Source organism: Rhinatrema bivittatum, chromosome 12, assembly GCF_901001135.1.
Source record: "Rhinatrema bivittatum chromosome 12, aRhiBiv1.1, whole genome shotgun sequence".
NCBI classification, from domain to species: domain Eukaryota; kingdom Metazoa; phylum Chordata; class Amphibia; order Gymnophiona; family Rhinatrematidae; genus Rhinatrema; species Rhinatrema bivittatum.
The window spans coordinates 16,336,582-16,355,889 of NC_042626.1; the positions used below are offsets into that span (position 1 = coordinate 16,336,582).

The following is a 19,308-nucleotide window of genomic DNA, read 5'->3' on the forward strand; positions in this document are numbered from 1 at the left end:
CCGGGAGATGCAATTCAAATTTCTCTGGCGGGCGTATGTATCTACACCAGTAGCGTTTCACGCTAGATTGGTCTCCTCGGCCGCCTGTGGGAAGTGTGGCACGGGGGTGGGTACTCTGGCCCATCTCTTCTGGGGATGCCCTACAATCCAGCAGTTTTGGAAAAGGGTGGTTGCTTATTTGACAAGACTGTTGGGAGTGTTCCTGCGAGCTTCCCCCTTGCTGATTCTTTTCGAGTCTATCCCCCTGGCACGTTTGCGGCCAGTGGGACATCGTCTGCTTTTTATGAAAGCTTGTTTTGTAGGTAAAAAGATGATTCTTCTGCACTGGCGAGAGGCCGTGGCGCCGTCCTTCTGGGCTTGGCGGAACCATTTCCACAGACTTATGCAAATGGAACACTTGACAGCACGTGCCTCCCCTCGACAACTCCGTCGTTTTCTGGACGTTTGGGAGCCGTATATTCAGGAGTTGCCACATCGTGCGAGGAGTTTGATTTTGAACAATTGACCAATGTTGTCTTGCACCTTGACTGTACGGGTCGATATGGTCTCACCCTTTGCATCACAGTATGTATGTTGGGTTATGGGTCTGCTGGGGGGGGGGAAGGGGCTTGAACTGGGGGATCCACTTTGTAAGGATATATAATGGCAACTTCTCTGTGCGGTTGTCCGTTGGACTCTGAAGTGTACCTTTGTCCGACGGGCTGTTACTGTCTTGTTACCTTTACTATGCAATAAAAAATTGTTTATGCTAAAACTAATCAGAGAAAGTTCTTTTTTACTCAATGCACAATTAAACTCTGGAATTTGTTGCCAGAGGATGTGGTTAGTGCAGTTAGACTAGCTGTGTTTAAAAAAGGATTGGATAAGTTCTTGGAGGAGAAGTCCATTACCTGCTATTAAGTTCACTTAGAGAATAGCCACTGCCATTAGCAATGGTAACATGGAATAGACTTAGTTTTTGGGTACTTGCCAGGTTCTTATGGCCTGGATTGGCCACTGTTGGAAACAAGATGCTGGGCTTGATGGACCCTTGGTCTGACCCAGTATGGCATTTTCTTATGTTCATGTAGCAGTTGGACTTTATTTTATTCCACACAGTTTTATATTCTATATTTGATATCCACATTTTTCACTACTGGTGATAAGGAATAATGTGTTTTCCATAATGTTATGTGTATATAAAATTACATACAGGAATAGCTTTAAATTGTTTTGGTGGCTGTATATACTGAAGAACCCCTTTTAATTCAGTAAAGGTTGTTCATCAGTCTGAAGGGCATGGATTCAGATACCTGTATGAAAAGTTGGATAGTTAGTATCCTCTGGCTGTGTCGATACTCTATTGGCTCTGGAGACGGGTCCAATGGAGGTTCACGCAAATGGCTTTCGGACATATACTCTAACAGGTCATAGGAATTTTCAGAATCCTCCAAATTTGAAGGACCATATTATGGTAATTAAGATTTCACTCTTTCTTCTGAAGACTCCTTGACACATTTCTCTAATGGCTTGTCCTTGGCTTTCGTAAAAGAGGCAAGAAGCTTAGATTTTAGTTCTTTTCTTAACTGCTCCAGAATGAGTCTTTGGAATGTTGGTTCATTGTCAAGTAAAGGAAATTTGGTTCTTACCTGATAATTTTCATTCCTGTAGTACCACAGATCAGTCCAGACTTCTGGGTTTTGCCTCCCCCTCTAGCAGATGGAGACAGAGAAGTTTTGACAGACAATGCCCTATACCCTGAGGTGCCACCCACAGTCCATCAGTATTATTTATTTATTTATTAAAAAATATTTATATACCGCAAACAATAAGACATTTGATGTCCGTCTAGGCGGTTTACAAATATACATAAGTTAAAAAGTCAGGCACAACAAATTTACCTACGAAGGTTAAAATAGACAAACACAACTAATTTAAACATAATAAAGGTCTAGCGGTATATTGTGTTAGTGTATTTAAGTTATATTGTATGCATCACTGAATAGATATGTCTTTAGCATTTTCTTCAATTCCTTATGGTTTGATGTAAGTCGGAGGTTTTCGGGGAGAGAATTCCATAAGATTGGACCGGCAACGGAAAAGATTCTTTTGCGGATTAGGGCCAAGCTGACTGTTTTGACTGTTGGTACTTCTAGCAAACATTTGTCCATGGATCATAGCTGTCTTGGGGGCTTGTATATGCGTAAGATGGAGCAGAGTCAAACAGAGTCAACGTTATATAGCAGATTGTGGATGGTAGACAAGATTTTATATCTGATACGGTGAGTTATAGGGAGCCAGTGTAATTGTTGTAAAATGGGTGTTATATGATCTTTACGAGATAAGTTATATATTGTTCTTGCTGTAGCATTTTGAACGAGTTGCAATGGATATATTGATGATAATGGCAGTCCTAAATATAATGTGTTACAGTAATCTAAGTTTGTTAGAATTAGAGCTTGAACAATTGTCCGGAAGTCAAATAAAGTTAAAAGAGGTTTGAGTTTTTTGAGCATATGTAGTTTGAAAAAGCATTTTTTTAACTGTCTCAGATATTTGTTTTGAGAGAGGTAACTTTGAGTCGATGAAAATTCCGAGATTCTTTGCATAGGGTTTTATGGGTATTTGCTGTTTGTCAAAGAGGAAGAATTGTGGAGGTTTGTGAATGGAATCAGGGACCGTTGAAAGATAAACTAGTTCGGTTTTGGCTGCATTTAATTTTAACCTGTTGTGGGACAGCCAAGTTTTTATGGCTGTTAAGTATATTTGCATCAAGGAGAATGTATTAGCCCAAGTATTAGAAAAAGGTATAATGAACTGAATGTCGTCAGCGTATATTTTGAAGTTTATGTTAAGACCATCAAGGAGGCGGCATAGAGGTAAGAGATATATGTTGAAAAGAAGAGCAGAAAGTGATGATCCTTGTGGTACTCCTGTTTCGGTTGTGTACCATTCTGATTTGTGTTTTCCTAGGGTAATTCTTTGTGGTCTATTTGATAAAAATGTAGTGAACCATTGAAGAGCTGTCCCAGTGATACCAATTTGTTGGAGGTTGGTTAGTAAAATAGTGTGATTCAGAATATAGAATGCAGCAGATATGTCAATCAAAACGAGAATATAGTTTGTGTTAGAGTCAAATCCTCTTATAATGGTGTCAAATGACGATGTTAGTAGAGACTCTGTACTGTGTGCTTTCCTGAAACCATGTTGATTACGGTGGAGTATATTATGATCTTCAATATAATTTGAAATTTGATGTAGGGCAACGGATTCAATAATTTTGGCTATAGATGTGAGAGTAGCTATTGGGCTTAGTTAAATCTAGAGAGTCACAAAGCAGAATGGTTCAAAACCAAAACTACTATATACAGTAACCTAGAACTGTAAATGGAACACTAATCCCAAAAGGGGAAAGAACCTGTGCAGCACGGTACCGAATATTGATCTGCAGACCATAATAATTAAAAAACTGAACGAGTTGACTGTTTCCTGTATGCCATAAACGAGTAGGGCTCTGGACTGATCCGTGGTACTACAAGGACGAAAATTATCCGGTAAGAACCAATTTTCCTTTCCCTGTACATACCCGGATCAGTCCAGATTCCTGGGATGTAGCAGAGCTCTTCTTACCTGGGATGGGATCCGGAGAGGCCTGCTCTGAGCACACCTTCTCCAAATCCTCCAGTAGCAGGGTCCTGGACATCCAGCCTTTAATGCTTCGCAAAAGTATGCAAAGACTTCCACGTAACCGCCCTGCAAATCTCTTGTGGTGAAACCTGCTGACATTCCGCCTGGGAGCAGGTAGAATGAGCTCTAAGACCTACCGGTAAAGGTTTACCACGCAGCAAATATGCTGAAGATATAGATTCTTTTAGCCATCGGGCGATAGATGCCATATTGCCTCGTTTTGGACCACTCCACAGCACAAACAGATGATCCGAGACTCAAACTGTTCATGACTTCCAAGTAATGCAGTATGGTTCTGCAAACATCCAGTTTCCTCAAATCCTTAGAAAGAGGATCTGAATTGTCCAAGTCCGAGAAAGATGGAAGTTCCACTGATTGATTCAAATGGAACGAGGAAACCACCTTTGGGAGAAAAGACAGAACCGTCCGCAAAAATATTCCGGAATCCGAAATCCTTAAGAAGGGTTCCCTGCAAGAGAGCGCCTGGAGCTCAGACACTCTACGAGCTGACGTAATAGCCACCAGAAAAACAGCTTTTAAGGGGAGGTCTTTTAACATCGTCCACTTTAACGGCTCAAAGGGCGCCAAACACAAGGCCGTAAGGACCAAATTTAGACTTCACGAAGGACAAGGAAGCCACACTGGCGGCCACAAATGCTTGCCCCCCCCCCCCCCCGAAGAAAACATAAGAACATAAGAACATAAGAAAATGCCATACTGGGTCAGACCAAGGGTCCATCAAGCCCAGCATCCTGTTTCCAACAGTGGCCAATCCAGGCCATAAGAACCTGGCAAGTACCCAAAAACTAAGTCTATTCCATGTAACCATTGCTAATGGCAGTGGCTATTCTCTAAGTGAACCTAATAGCAGGTAATGGACTTCTCCTCCAAGAACTTATCCAATCCTTTTTTAAACACAGCTATACTACCTGCACGAACCACATTCTCTGGCAACAAATTCCAGAGTTTAATTGTGCGTTGAGTAAAAAAGAACTTTCTCCGATTAGTTTTAAATGTGCCCCATGCTAACTTCATGGAGTGTCCCCTAGTCCTTCTACTATCTGAAAGAGTAAATAACCGATTCACATCTACCCGTTCTAGACCTCTCATGATTTTAAACACCTCTATCATATCCCCCCTCAGTCGTCTCTTCTCCAAGCTGAAAAGTCCTAATCTCTTTAGTCTTTCCTCATAGGGGAGTTGTTCCATTCCCCTTATCATTTTGGTAGCCCTTCTCTGTACCTTCTCCATCGCAATTATATCTTTTTTGAGATGCGGCGACCAGAATTGTACACAGTATTCAAGGTGCGGTCTCACCATGGAGCGATACAGAGGCATTATGACATTTTCCGTTTTATTCATCATTCCTTTTCTAATAATTCCCAACATTCTGTTTGCTTTTTTGACTGCCGCAGCACACTGAACCGACGATTTCAATGTGTTATCCACTATGACACCTAGATCTCTTTCTTGGGTTGTAGCACCTAATATGGAACCCAACATCGTGTAATTATAGCATGGGTTATTTTTCCCTATATGCATCACCTTGCACTTTTCCACATTAAATTTCATCTGCCATTTGGATGCCCAATTTTCCAGTCTCACAAGGTCTTCCTGCAATTTATCACAATCTGCTTGTGATTTAACTACTCTGCACAATTTTGTGTCATCTGCAAATTTGATTATCTCACTCGTCGTATTTCTTTCCAGATCATTTATAAATATATTGAACAGTAAGGGTCCCAATACAGATCCCTGAGGCACTCCACTGTCCACTCCCTTCCACTGAGAAAATTGCCCATTTAATCCTACTCTCTGTTTCCTGTCTTTTAGCCAGTTTGCAATCCACGAAAGGACATCGCCACCTATCCCATGACTTTTTACTTTTCCTAGAAGCCTCTCATGAGGAACTTTGTCAAACGCCTTCTGAAAATCCAAGTATACTATATCTACCGGTTCACCTTTATCCACATGTTTATTAACTCCTTCAAAAAAGTGAAGCAGATTTGTGAGGCAAGACTTGCCCTGGGTAAAGCCATGCTGACTTTGTTCCATTAAACCATGTCTTTCTATATGTTCTGTGATTTTGATGTTTAGAACACTTTCCACTATTTTTCCTGGCACTGAAGTCAGGCTAACCGGTCTGTAGTTTCCCGGATCGCCCCTGGAGCCCTTTTTAAATATTGGGGTTACATTTGCTATCCTCCAGTCTTCAGGTACAATGGATGAATTTAATGATAAGTTACAAATTTTTACTAATAGGTCTGAAATTTCATTTTTTAGTTCCTTCAGAACTCTGGGGTGTATACCATCCGGTCCAGGTGATTTACTACTCTTCAGTTTGTCAATCAGGCCTACCACATCTTCTAGGTTCACCGTGATTTGATTCAGTCCATCTGAATCATTACCCATGAAAACCTTCTCCATTACGGGTACCTCCCCAACATCCTCTTCAGTAAACACCGAAGCAAAGAAATCATTTAATCTTTCCGCGATGGCCTTATCTTCTCTAAGTGCCCCTTTAACCCCTCGATCATCTAAAGGTCCAACTGACTCCCTCACAGGCTTTCTGCTTCGGATGCGCTGCCAACTTCACCCCTTGCCAACTTCACCCCTTGTATGGGACCGCGCAGAGATCCAAGAGCTGCCTCCTGCACTCTCAAGGAACTACAAGACAATCCCCTTGGCTAGCTTATCTTGCAAGCAACACAGAATATCCGAGACAGTCGCCTGAGTTGGAGCAACCTGACGCTCCATACACCATGACTCAGAGACTTTCCATACGCAGACATACGAGAGAGAAGTGGACGTCTTACGAGATCTTAAGAGCGTAGCTACCACGGCATCCGAATAGCCTCTCAGACGCTGCTTCTTAAAATCCAAGCCGCTAGACAAAAGCGATCTACCTGGTCGAAACAGATGGGCCCCTGATGTAAAAGATTCGGGAGATCCGGAAACTGCAGCAGTCTGTCTACCGCCAGGTTGACCAGATCCACAAACATGGGTGCCGTGGCCACTCTGGAGCCACGAGGATCACATTGGATGGATGCCGCTCCAGTTGCCTGAGTACTTTGCCGATCAGAGGCCACGGTGGAAACACATAAAGGAGAACATTTGCTGGCCAGGGAAGAACTAGAGCATCTACCCCCTCCACTCCTGTCTCTCATCAGTGACTGAAGAAGCGGGGTGCCTAGGCATTCCAGAACATCACCATCAAATCCATCCTGGGTGTGCCCCACGTGTAGCAAATGGACTGAAAGGCTCCGTCGGCAAGCTCCCGTTCGCCTGGATCGAGACTGACGGCTGAGAAAATCCGCATGGACATTGTCGACTCCCGCAATATGGGATGCTGCTATGCTGACTAAATGCTGCTCCGCCCAACTGATTGTTGAGCCTCCGCCACCACCGCCTGACTCTTGGTCCCTCCTTGGCGACTGATGTAAGCCACTGTGGTCGCATTATCGGACAGGATCTGGACTGACCTCCCACGGAGGAGCGGGAGGGAAGGATTGTAATGCCAAGCGCACAGCCCTGGTTTCCAGCCGATTGATCGACCACCGAGATTCTTCTGGAGACCATTGCCCCTGTACCGATTGCCGGAGGCACACTACCCCCACCCCCCCAACCAGAGAGGCTGGCATCTGTGGTGAGTACTGTCCACTTGGAAACCTCCAGGGGAACTCCGCGGCTCAAGTTGCCTCGGCAGAGCCACCAATCCATACTGGACCTCGCGAGATTGGTTAACGGCAGAGGCAGGTGGAATAGCTCGGATACCGGATTCCACCGAGAAAGCAACGCTGACTGTAAAGGACGTATATGAGCAAAGGCCCACGGGACCAATTCCAGAGTAGATGCCATGGAACCCAGGACCCGCAAATAATCCCAGACTTGCGGGGTTCATTTGGACAATAAGATTTGAATTTGACCTTGTAGCTTGATCATGCAATCCTCTGTGAGAAACACTCTGCCCCGTTGCGTGTCGAACAGAGCCCCCAGGAATCAGACGACTCTTGGCATAGTTGACTACCCAGCCCAGAGTCTGCAACTGGAATACATTGTGTATAGCCAACCGGCAAGTCTCTTCCGATTTTGCCTGAATCAGCCAGTCGTCCAAGTACGGATGTACCAGGAACCCTTCCCACCGTAGTTGGGCAGCCACCACCACCATCACCTTGGTGAACGTTCTGGGCGCAGTGGCCAGCCCGAAAAGCAAGGCCTAGAACTGATAATGCTGGCTGAGGATAGAGAATCTCAGGAACTTTTGGTGGTCTGTCTGAATTCCAATGTGCAGATAGGCCTCTGTCAGATCTAAGGATGCCAGGAATTCCGTCTGCACGGAAGCCATGACAGACTGCGGAAGCAAGGGATCCGAAGACATCGGTTGACTCGCTTTAAATCTAGAAAGGGCCAGAATGTGCCTTCCTTTTTGGGTACCACAAAGTAAATGGAGTACCTGCTGCTCCACTGGAGGAACCGGTACAATTGCGTCAAGATCTAGAAGATGCTGCAAGGTCTCTTTTACTGCCCAATGCTTTGTTGCATAACTGCATGGAGAGACCAGGAACTGGTGCTGGGGATGGCATGCAAAATCTAAAGCATAGCCTTGTTTTAGCACAGAGAGGACCCATTGGTCTGAGGTAAGTTTGGTCCATTCCTCGTAAAACAGAGACAATCTGCCTCCTACCACCGGCATGGAGGAATGGACCGGCCGCACATCATTGCAGAGTCTTACCTCCCTGCACCGAAGAGGTACCGCCCGGTCTGCTGAAACGCCTCCCGTGAAAGGACTGTGACCAAGCCGGTGGCCGGTTAGTATTTGATCAAAAAGAGGTAGCCTCCGAGCGAGGAACCCGAGACCTCAGACTCCCACGGAAACGAGAACGCGAAGACAAAGGACCCCTTGACCTAGGTCTATCTTCTGGAAGCTGATGAACCTTATTCTCCCCAAGAGATTGAATCATATCCTCAAGCTCCTTGCCAAACAGCAACTTGCCCTTGAAAGGTAGAGAACCTACCTGGGCCTTGAAAGAAACGTCCGCTGCCCAATTTCTCAGCCAAAGAAGCCGACGCGCCAAGACTGCGGTAACCATGGACCTGGCCAACGTTCAACAAATCAAAGAGCATCAGCACTATAGGCAATCACCGCCTCAAGCCGAGCAGCCTGTCGCGCTTCCTCTTCAGATAGCGCTTCATTTGTCTGCAGCTGCTGCACAGCGAAGGCCAGCCCTCAAAAGCAAAATTGCTGCAAATCGCCACTCGGACCCCCAGAGCCGAAACCTCAAAATTCTTCTTGAGCTGCAGTACCAATTTCCAGTCCTGTAAATCCTTCAGGGCCGTGGAACCAGTAACCGGAATAGTGGTCTTTTTTTTTTTTATAACTGCCGAAACCACGGCATCAACTCTGGGGACCTGAAGGAGCTCCAAAGCCTCCTCTGGTAAAGGATTTAGTTTGTCCATTGCTTTGGATGTCCCACTCCCGGAACAGCAGGTCCGAAGCAGAAAAATGGCAGGGCCCTGCCAGCTCAAGAAAAGAAAACAGCTGTGACCAAAAAAAGGAACCCCACCGGCACAAAAACTACCCGCGGACAAGAAACCAAACTCGACCGGCTGAAAACTTCTGGTTTTGGTCTTTTAACAACCTAAACCTGCCGCCTCAGAGTCCTGGTCCCTCTGGGGTGAGTGATCCAGGCTCCCCAGTATCACCCCAGGTGCTGCTGAAAATTGGCTTTAGGGTTCTCAACCCCCTAGCTGCAGCTGCCTCAGAAACCAGGGGGGGGATGGGATGGTCCCCTCAGGACCTGGCAAACTCCTGGGACGCTGAAAGCTCTAATTCCTGTACCTGAATTCCTTTGAAATTGGTCCTCTCTTTTTCCTTTACTTTCACCTTTTGCTTTTTTTTTTCTTTTGGAAAACTAATCGGCCTACAACCTCTACTAACTCAGTAAAACAGCTCAGACTGAGTTTTGCACCTCCACCATCTGCTGGAGACAGAGTAAAGCTGATGGACTGTGTGTGGCACCTCAGGGTATAGGGCAGAGTCTGTCAAAACTTCTCTGTCTCCATCTGCTGGAGGGGAGGCAAAACCCAGGAGAGTCTGGACTGATCCGGGTACGTACAGGGAATTCCTTTACATATATTTTGCTAAACTCTGAACACAGTTTCTGGACGAATACATAACAATGCAGAAATGGAAGCTTTGGCTTCTTTTTGCTCACTGAAGAAAGCTCTTCTGGCTGCAGTATGGATGGTGACAACATGACATTTCTGGAAACTGACAAATTTGAAATGTGTGTTTTTCTTTACTCTTTTGATTTGCCTGTGCTTTTTTTTTTTCTTGGCACCAATGACTCAGCACCATTCACTGGTTCCGATGACTACTGTCTGCGCTGTTTGATTTTGGTGTCAATGGCCCTACAACATTTTTGTAATGTCTCTTCATCTTGAGTTCTTGGCATTGATATTTCTCACAGTGACTTTTTTCTTATCACGATGCCTCCATTATCTTTCTGCCCCGACTACCTACCCCTTGAGCTTCTTGGTATTGGCTCCCCAAAGAAGCCATTTTGTGCCAGCATTTCTTTTACAACTTAAAGGGCTTTTTCCTTTCCAAAGAAGACTCTGATGAAGTCATTAGTAGACTTTCAATTGACATGCGAGAAAAGAAAAATCAACTGTTCACAAAGCAGATAAAATAAGACATTACCTCGCTCCATGCGCAGTTGATGCAGAAAGTTTCTGGGTTAGGAAGAGTAATGACTGACTCAGCACTGTCAGATGATGTCACCCATCTTGTGTGGCTGCTTTGTTATGTTTGTCCATAAAGAATACTGGAATAACTCCTGGATTTGTGTGAAATCTGCATCCACTGGATAGCATTATAGACTAAATTCTGAAATCATTATACCAATTTTCAAACAGCAGATCCATGTAGTGATGTCACCAGATAACCTGTTAGCTTGTTACCATGTATGGAAATTTAGAATGAGCAAATATGTAAATTTGCGATCTACTATATAATAATGTAAGAGGAAAGATTTCAGAATGTACTTTCTGCTTTTGTCATTTTAGCTTTTGTTTTACAATTTGCTGTAACTGTATGCAAGTCAGACTATGAAAAATGTCTCCTTGTGATATCTAAAAGAGAAGGGACCCCACAAGCAGAAATCACAAATTCAGGGATTTATAATTTACATTTATCAAAACCACCACAGATTATTATATTATAAAATCTAATGTAGGATGCAAATAATGAATATCAAGTGTAGACAATGCATATCAATGGCGCTATATAAAGTATTAATCAGCAATTTCTCAGACCTCATCTCCTTCAGGCTGCAGGCAGCTTTCAGCTGGACAAATTGCATCATCATCTTCAGAGTCATCCGGTTCAGAAAAGGACATGTCTGAGGAAAGGGACTGGCATTCGGCAAGACACTGCAACTCCGAGGCTCGCTCCCGCTCACTGAGGCACTGCACCTCTGAGGCTCGCTCCCGTCCCGTCTTGCTACCATTCAAATCCTTTAAACAATTCACTTTCATTTTCTTCTTTGTAGGGGCAGCCAACTTCCGTGCTCTCCGCTTCTCACAGAAGATTCCCTCCTTCTCATGGCGTCTCTTTAGTTTTCTCTCTGTACTGCCAGCACCGTCTTTCTTACCATTACAGCACTCGTTCTGTCAAAGAATTCCCAAATAATAAAGTTAAAAACAGAATTATAATACTTGTATCACTGGGGAAATTGCAGAAAGTTTACACAAAGTCCATGGAATTTCTTCATAAAATAGACAGTGTGCTGGGGGTGCTGAATCGGCAAGCCTTAATGGCAGGAAGGAGCAAGCAGTGGCCACGTTCCTACAAAATCATATCAACAGGGACATCCTTGACAAAGTGAAATGAAGTTTAACCTAGCCATAAACGTTTTTTGGTAAAGAACTTCCCTGTGACAAGTGATCATTCTCTGGGCAGAATGAGTTATTTCCTACCCTTGTTCACAAATGTGGGCAAGGGCAAAATACAGCAATGAAATCACAGGCCTCTGTGCGCCTATTTACTGCAGCATAGATCAGAGATGGGTTTCTCACAACTGAGATGAACTGCCTGATACCATGAATAATTTGATGGCAAATCCTTCACTATAAGAGGATTATGTACTGTGAATTGGATAAAGAAAACTAATCTAAAAGATATGTACATTTCAAAGAAAAAAACCCCCCCAGGGAAGTCAAAGTTGAGAAACTTGAAAATTACAGGCGGCTGAAAACCACCATTTTAACTGAACAGGACAGTAATGTGGTTGTTCCTGAAAGATACAGATATAGATGATAATATTAGGTTTCTTACCTGCTAATTTTGTTTCCTGAAATCCTACCAGGCCAGTCCAGATGCATGGGGTTTTCTCCCCTACCAGTAAATGGAGACAGAATGAAAGTTTTGCTGGAAGCCGCCTTTATAAGAGACCGTGCCACTTGCAAGCTTTCAATATCTTCCCAAAGCAAATCCACCCATGAGCAGGGGTGCAACAACCACCAATAAAACATCAACACATAGTGAATCTTTCCAATTGATGAACCCCTGGCCGATAGGGGTATGAAAATTCAGATAGCACCCAACATGATACGCTGGAAACTTTATTTTCATACAAGCAAGATCATGGGTGGGATTCTGGACTGGTCTGGTCGGACTTCAGGAAAGGGCTCAGCAGATGGAAAGGTCACCAACTCTTCCCGCTGCTCACCCTACACACTGTACCACTCCACTGAGAGCGCTTCCCATCTGCTGGAGATAAATACAGATGGCACAGTCCCTTATAAGGCTGCATCAGGCAAAGCTTTAATTCTCCATCTCCTGGTAGGAGGGAAAAAGCCATGCATCTGGAGTGGTCTGGTAAGGATAATAAGGATTTTTTTTTTTTAAGGTCTCTTATCCAAAATTATGCTACAGACAAGAGACACTGAATAATAATTCAATACACAATAAATGCTATCAACACAAAAACAGTCTACTAGTATCAATCCCTTCTGCCAGCAAGAAAAGAGACATTCCTCTGGTTGCCAGATTGATGCTTCTCTTTGCCTATACACGAGTCAGGCTGTAATACCTCGCCTTGACAGGGGCTCCACTCATGAGGATATTCTCTGACCACAGGCTTCTCATTTCTTGGGCCCCCAGCAGGGCTTCGCTCTGTTTGCTGGAGCAAGGCCTGCCTTGTGAACAGAATCTGATAAAGCTCTTGGATTTCAGGCAGAGAGACCTGCAGCAATTGGGCTTCCATTAACAAATCATCCAGTTCAGCACTCAGACCTAAGACAATACAAAGGAGAATGTTTTACTGCTCAGCCCCTATTATTCTGCTTGAAATAATCAGGTCAACCATTTTTATTTACTTCATTCAGATCACAATGGTGCAGTACTGTCTACTACTTCACTTAAGGTAATAAATACCACAACTACAGTAATACATTTTTCCATTTGTAAAGTTTTATATTGGATTTCATTATCTGATCCACCGCACCAAGGCAGCCATTTTGTTCCATATTGTTTTTGGTAATATACAGCACATTCCCTGTACGTACTGGATCAGTCCAGACTCCTGGGTTTTGCCTCCGCACCAGCAGATGGAGACAGAGCCAAACTTGTCAGGCTCCGTATATATACCAGGGTGCCACCCACAGCCTGTCAGTATAACTCTGTCTCCAGCAGATGGTTGGGTGCTTAACCCACAGTCTCGTCTGATCCAAATTGGGTGTTAGTGTAAAGGGAGTAAGGGTTTTAGATAGGATTTGTCTTATCTACTAGAGACAAGAAAAATGCTACTATTCCAGACAGCTTATACTAAAGGTGTGACATTATCACTATTAATCACAATAGCTGCAATGATAGAGTCAACCTTTGAGAATAAGAGGAAGGTCAGACTTGCATAACTGCTGCTTTCATCCCTTCTCCCCCTCAGTATCCTGGCAAGGTTATGCAGGACACTGCACTCCAGCGTACAACTGTAGAACTGTTAGCAAGGTTTCACTAAGAACTGGACACAATCCCCACAGCAGCCCTGCTCCCTCCTCCTTTCAGCTAAAACTCTATAGGCATTAAGACGCGTATAGAATGCTTCCAAAAAAAAAACCAGTACTGGAAGACTGAAGTAAAACATCAGGAAAGATGCAGACATAAAATTCCGTTGAAACATCTTCCAAAATACTGCACAGTCAATCATAAAGAGCCCAATGAGCTTATACATGCCTACGAGATAAAAATGTTGTTCCATGACCTGCACCAGTTGCAAAGAATTCATGCTATACCTGGCAAGAAGACAGAGCTGCCCTAAGGCAGCAAAGTCTTCAGCAGACTGACCAGCTTGCACTGCATTAGCCAAAGAGCCAAGATCAGACTGCAAAAGACATTTACTTTTACCAAAGGAGATAAAATCTGTTAGCGGTAAATGGAAGGGCAAGCTGCATTAACTCAGTATTAGCACAGTTTGCACCCAAAACAATACAATCTGTTTTGGACCCAACTGGAAACAGCCTGCTCTGGGCCTACACACATTGTATCAAGGAACCCATACATCAAAGCGCATACTAGAGTACATTTATCCCAAAAGACATACTGGCTCAAGGACTGTGATCCCCAATGACAGACATCAGAAATAAGGCAATCCTGGGTTGGTCCAGTGGCAGTATCTGTTTTGAGATAGCACAGTTGCTTACATGCAACAGGTACTCTCCGAGGACAGCAGGATGTTAGACTTCACACGAGTGACATCGGATGGAACTCCAGACCGGAACTTTGATCTCGAAGATTCTAGAACTTTCAAACATGCCCTACTGAGCATGTGCAGCAGTAGTTATCAGGCCATCCTTGGCAGAGTCCCTCAGTCCATAATATAGCTCATACAAGGAGAAACCAACTCCCAAGGGAAGGCAGGTGTGTTTCGTGAGGACTAACATCCTGCTGTTTTCAGAGAACACCTGTTACAGGTAAGTGAGAACAAGCAGGATAGTAATCCTCACACATTAGCAATTCCCAAGCTATAGGCTGTCCGAACAAGACAAAGTGGGAAACCGCACAGTGCTGAAAGCACCACCTCTCTCCCTTTTGCCTGTGAGGCAGTCGACCACAAAGGGGTCTAGGCAGGAAAAGTTGGGTTTTACAATAAGAAAACCATAGAACAGACAGATGCAAAACTCCAATGCATAGCAGAGGCGCCTACGGCAGGGAAGTGATACAAGAGCCGGCAAAAAACATATTCCCCCATCACAGAAAACATTACAAGCAGGGTTTTGAATTAGTAAACCCTGACAACAGTGGGTCTAGAACCTCCTGGATACAAGAAAAAGTCTAGAGATGTAACAAGAGAAGTACTCTTGGATGAAGGCCGCAGAGTTTCCTTCCGTGTTACAAGACAACTGAAAACCCAACTGGGGCCAGAGAGCTTCCCAGAAAAACTGCGGCCCACTGGCATCTGAAGGACAGAATGCATCTGGAAAAGTGCACCAATGTTTGGCACATAGGCACAATGAGCAGAAAAACCCAAGCAACACTTGGAAGAATAATCAGCAACAATGGCAGGGTCTGTGATAAACTGTGTGCCAAAGTACCAGACACAACTGATCATGCAGGACAGCATCAAAGGGGATGAAAGGCAATCCCTGAATGGGATCGCTAACCCAAACTCCCGAGCAGGGAGATAAGTTAGGCCTGAAGCTCACCCACACTGCACCCTGTCAAGGGCAGGGCTATCCATCCTGTCTACAGGATGGCACTTTGGACAACCTACTGGTGAAAATATAGGGAAAAAGCGGTGTATCTTTCCCCTGCAGACATACACTAAGATATACTACGAATGCCCTAGCTTTTCTTACCCGCCCCTCGACGTTCCAATTGGAAGTCAGAAGGGGCAAAGAACACAAGAAGGTAGACCGCTGGACTGCAGGGGTAAAAACAAGTTGTTAAATTGTACATCTCCACTCCTAAGCAAATAACGCACTGCTGATTCCAGTACGGAGTTACCCACTGAGATAGTTTCAGCTGTTCCAAGCAGGCTGAGGACCAATTCCACAAGGAAGAATCTAGAAACATTCCACCAAGAGACAGGAAGCCAGGGTGCAAGTGCAAACCCCTGTCAAACAGGATTTCTTTACCGGTCTGGAAAGCTTAAGGATACTAGGGAGGGTCAGTGTGATCTCAGAACAGACTACCCATGAATCTGGCTTAGGTATTAATACCTCCGCCATGATTACATATACTTCCCCCAAGGAAGCATGCAGTCCATTAAATGGAACAAACATTGCATGAACCAGGACTCCCCTGTGTACAGACAGAGTTATCCCTAAAATGGGGACATATAGCTTGCAAGCCACTGCACCCAAAAAGTAGCATCTCTATTGTGGGTTCCCTTGTCCCCCAACTCCCTCAGCCATGGATATGGCCATAGATCGAAAGGCATACTTGCCAATTAGACTAACAAGAACCCTCCTCACTGAGGTAGGGTCCCCACAGGTGAGAATGACTAGCAATAGTGGTCCTCTACAAAAAACACCCATTGAGTTCAACAGGTATCAAAGGTGACTCCTGCCAGGAAAAACCCTTAATCTTCACCGGGAGCTACCCCGAAGAAGAGACTCCTAGTTCGATGGGGAGACCGAATCTGAAATGGCTCCCTCGCGAACTAGACTTGCTGTGCCTTACAACAACCTAAGGAGAGTGCTACCACCTGACCATATATCTCAGATGCCACAAGGAACCGAGCGCAACTGCCAGTCAGAAGCAGTGATATCCCTTCTTTGGGAAATGGAGAACGAGGAATATCCCATTGGAGGGGTGGACAACCAGGCATCCAGAGGGGAACCATAAGGGTTGCCCTGGAAACCCAGTCGTATCTCCTTCCTGAAGGGACAGGAAAGCAACGGGAATCGGGGCATCACAATCCCGAAAAACCTTTTAACTCTCCAGGTGAGAGTTGAGTTACAGTCATTGATCACTGAGGTTCAGAAGCAAACAATCTGCCACTTACATTCACCCTCCATTGATTACTGAGGTGGGATAGGCCACCTCAGTAATCAATGGAGGGACCCCAGAATAAACAGTTCAATGACCTCCACTGCTATCCTCCGGTCCTGGCCTACAAGGAGATGAACAGATTCAAAAGAATCAAGGCTCCAGTTCAGCAATAAACCTGCAAGGAACAGAGCCCCAGGGGGTTCCCCACAAAGGGGATTTCTAAAATGGGAGGGGTCAAAAGACATTCCTTTTCTAAGGAAGGAGAAGACTCCCGACACTACCCTCCTGGTATCCACTCTCATGAGTTCGACCAGTGATGCAGTCTTAGGTCAGTCCTGTGGCTGCGGTGCACAATCTGTTGTGCTCACCACGAGGAAAATACACACACACACACACCCACACAATAGAGGGCAACTGGAAGAATAGTGCCCTCCGCTGTACTCATACAGTGGTATCCCATCCTAGGGATGGCAGCACACCTACAAACCCTCTCACCCTGCTTGTGGGTAGAATCCCATGGCATAGCAAGGACCGAGTACCATCTGTTAAGAGTCGGTGGCAGCTTGCTGCCAAAAAGCAATCACAGAACGTGTGATAGCACCTTCCTTACCAGTTGTAAAACAGACTAGGAGACTGATACCTTGACATGATAATGGCAGGACCCTGGCATGGCTGTGTTCTGCACAGACAGAGAGAATGCTGCCTGCCAGCACAGAGGAGCTTGGGGTAGATTTCCTGCTGTACTCTACTCTGCAGCCCCAACATGCTTCATTGGTGCCGAAAGGAACAGATGACTGCTGGTGCTATCGACTGTTTCCTTTCTGCCCACCTATAAGTCCGAGGACGTTGATGCTGTGAGCTCAGGCTAATAGCCTCGCTAGTGCTCATTAACATCGATGGTGCATGAAGCCAGACGGGGCCTCTGATCCAAACGGTTCAGGGCCCCCGAGATCATTAGCATTCATGGTGCCCGATAGCCATAGGCCAGTGATGAGACAGTCTGATGCCCCTCTGTCTCCCATCTGGACACTGCAAAGGAGCCTCGAGGGCACCGGAACACCATGCCTGGATGCCTCGGCACTCCAGGGTACCTTGAGTAGATGGCGACTGCGGCGCTCAACAGCACCAAGTCCATCCAAGGCTGAAACCCCTGTCGCCCAAGAACTTCAGTAGCACTCAAGGGTTCTCAGGCCCCGGCGGTCGATGGCCTTGAGGGTGACTAGGTCACTCACTGGAAATCCAAGTGCCTCATTGATGGTGCTCGACATCAAACAGCATTGCTGGCTAACATGCCCGACTGCCTCCATGATGCCCCACGGGCATCGATGGCATCAAGTGCAGTTCCGATGGCATCGAGGGGGACCATGGCGCTTGATGGCAGTCCTGGTCCCCAACATTAGAGGTCAGTGCTGCTACATCGAGGTCCAAGGCGCTCAATGACTCCGGTGCAGAGTCCACAGATGCCTATGGCACAGAAGGCCCTTACGGCTTCGAGGGCACTCACCAGGTATCTCAACAGTGTCGAGGGTGACCATGGCGCTCAGTGGCAGTCCTAGTCCCGACGTGGTCCTGATATTAACGTGTCAGATCACTGGTGCACTGGTCACAGATGTGCGCAGGCCACTGTTACTGGGCATGGCACCGCTGCTTGTCCAGGCTTCTGTTCATCTTCTCTCACAATAAGACTGCACTGCCATCACAGGCAAGCAGGAGGGAAAGCTCCGTTGTCCAGGACTCCTGCCTGTGGAGACTAATTCCTTTGAATGTGGAGGTGCGCTTTCTCCCCCATAGGAACAGTGCGGTCCTCGATCGCTTCACTGTTTGAATCTCCTTTGATGCCGATCGATCGGTGAAACATGGAACTGCTCAGGTAGAACTCAGGTGAGCACCCAGCCTCAGTGGCCTACACAATCATCCATGGACTGCATTCTCTGTCAGTCCTGCCAGCACCTGACAAAGGTACAAAAATAATCAGATGGTATATGGAGAGGATACAGATATCAAACTACAGGTGCAGTATTTATTTAACAAGGGATAGTATTAGGCACTGCCAGGCTGCACAGCAACTAAGGTCCATGTGGCTGGTAGACAATGGAAAGAAGAGGAAAAAAGGAAAAGAAAAACATTAACTACTGTAAGTTAAAGGAAAGAAAAACAGCTGCAGCTCTAGAAAAAAATCACTTACAAAAACTGAGGAGAGAGCAAAGCTGAATACTGTGACAGGCACTGCTCCCACGACCACACAGCTTTGCAGAGGGGGGGGGGGGGGGGGAACGGGACTGAGGGACTTCTGCCTAGGGAGCAGGGTGATGACTCCAGCTGCACATGCTCAGTAGGCATGTTTAAAAGTTCTAGAATCTTTGAGATCAAAGCTCCAGACCGGGGATCCATCCGATGTCACCCCATGTGTGAGGACTGCCATCCTACTTGTACTCGGAGAAAACGCAGTTGCTTACCTGTAATAGGTGTTCTCCTAGGACAGCAGGATGTTAGTCCTCACAGATGGGCGACATCATCAGATGGAGCCCAGCATGGAAAACTATTATCAAATTTTCTAGACATGAAACGGGAGAAAAAAAATGCTTTAAAAGCTTGAAAAGAGAGCACAAACTAGAGAGCTCCAAAAACCACGAGGCAACTAGCACTGC

At 45.5% G+C, this 19,308-nt stretch overlaps 1 protein-coding gene across 6 annotated transcripts in view; it reads right to left on the reverse strand.

The window, feature by feature from the left end:
- The window catches only part of KDM5B (lysine demethylase 5B), a 164,030-nt gene that overhangs the window by 8,597 nt on the left and 136,125 nt on the right, over positions 1 to 19,308 (reverse strand). For all 6 annotated transcript variants that reach the window (XM_029573272.1, XM_029573270.1, XM_029573271.1 and 3 more), the window contains exons 26-27: positions 12,762 to 12,964; positions 10,984 to 11,337 (exon numbers count right to left, since the gene is read on the reverse strand). In XM_029573272.1, the coding sequence (XP_029429132.1) occupies positions 10,984 to 11,337; positions 12,762 to 12,964 (557 nt within the window). The remainder of the gene's footprint in view (positions 1 to 10,983; positions 11,338 to 12,761; positions 12,965 to 19,308) is intronic.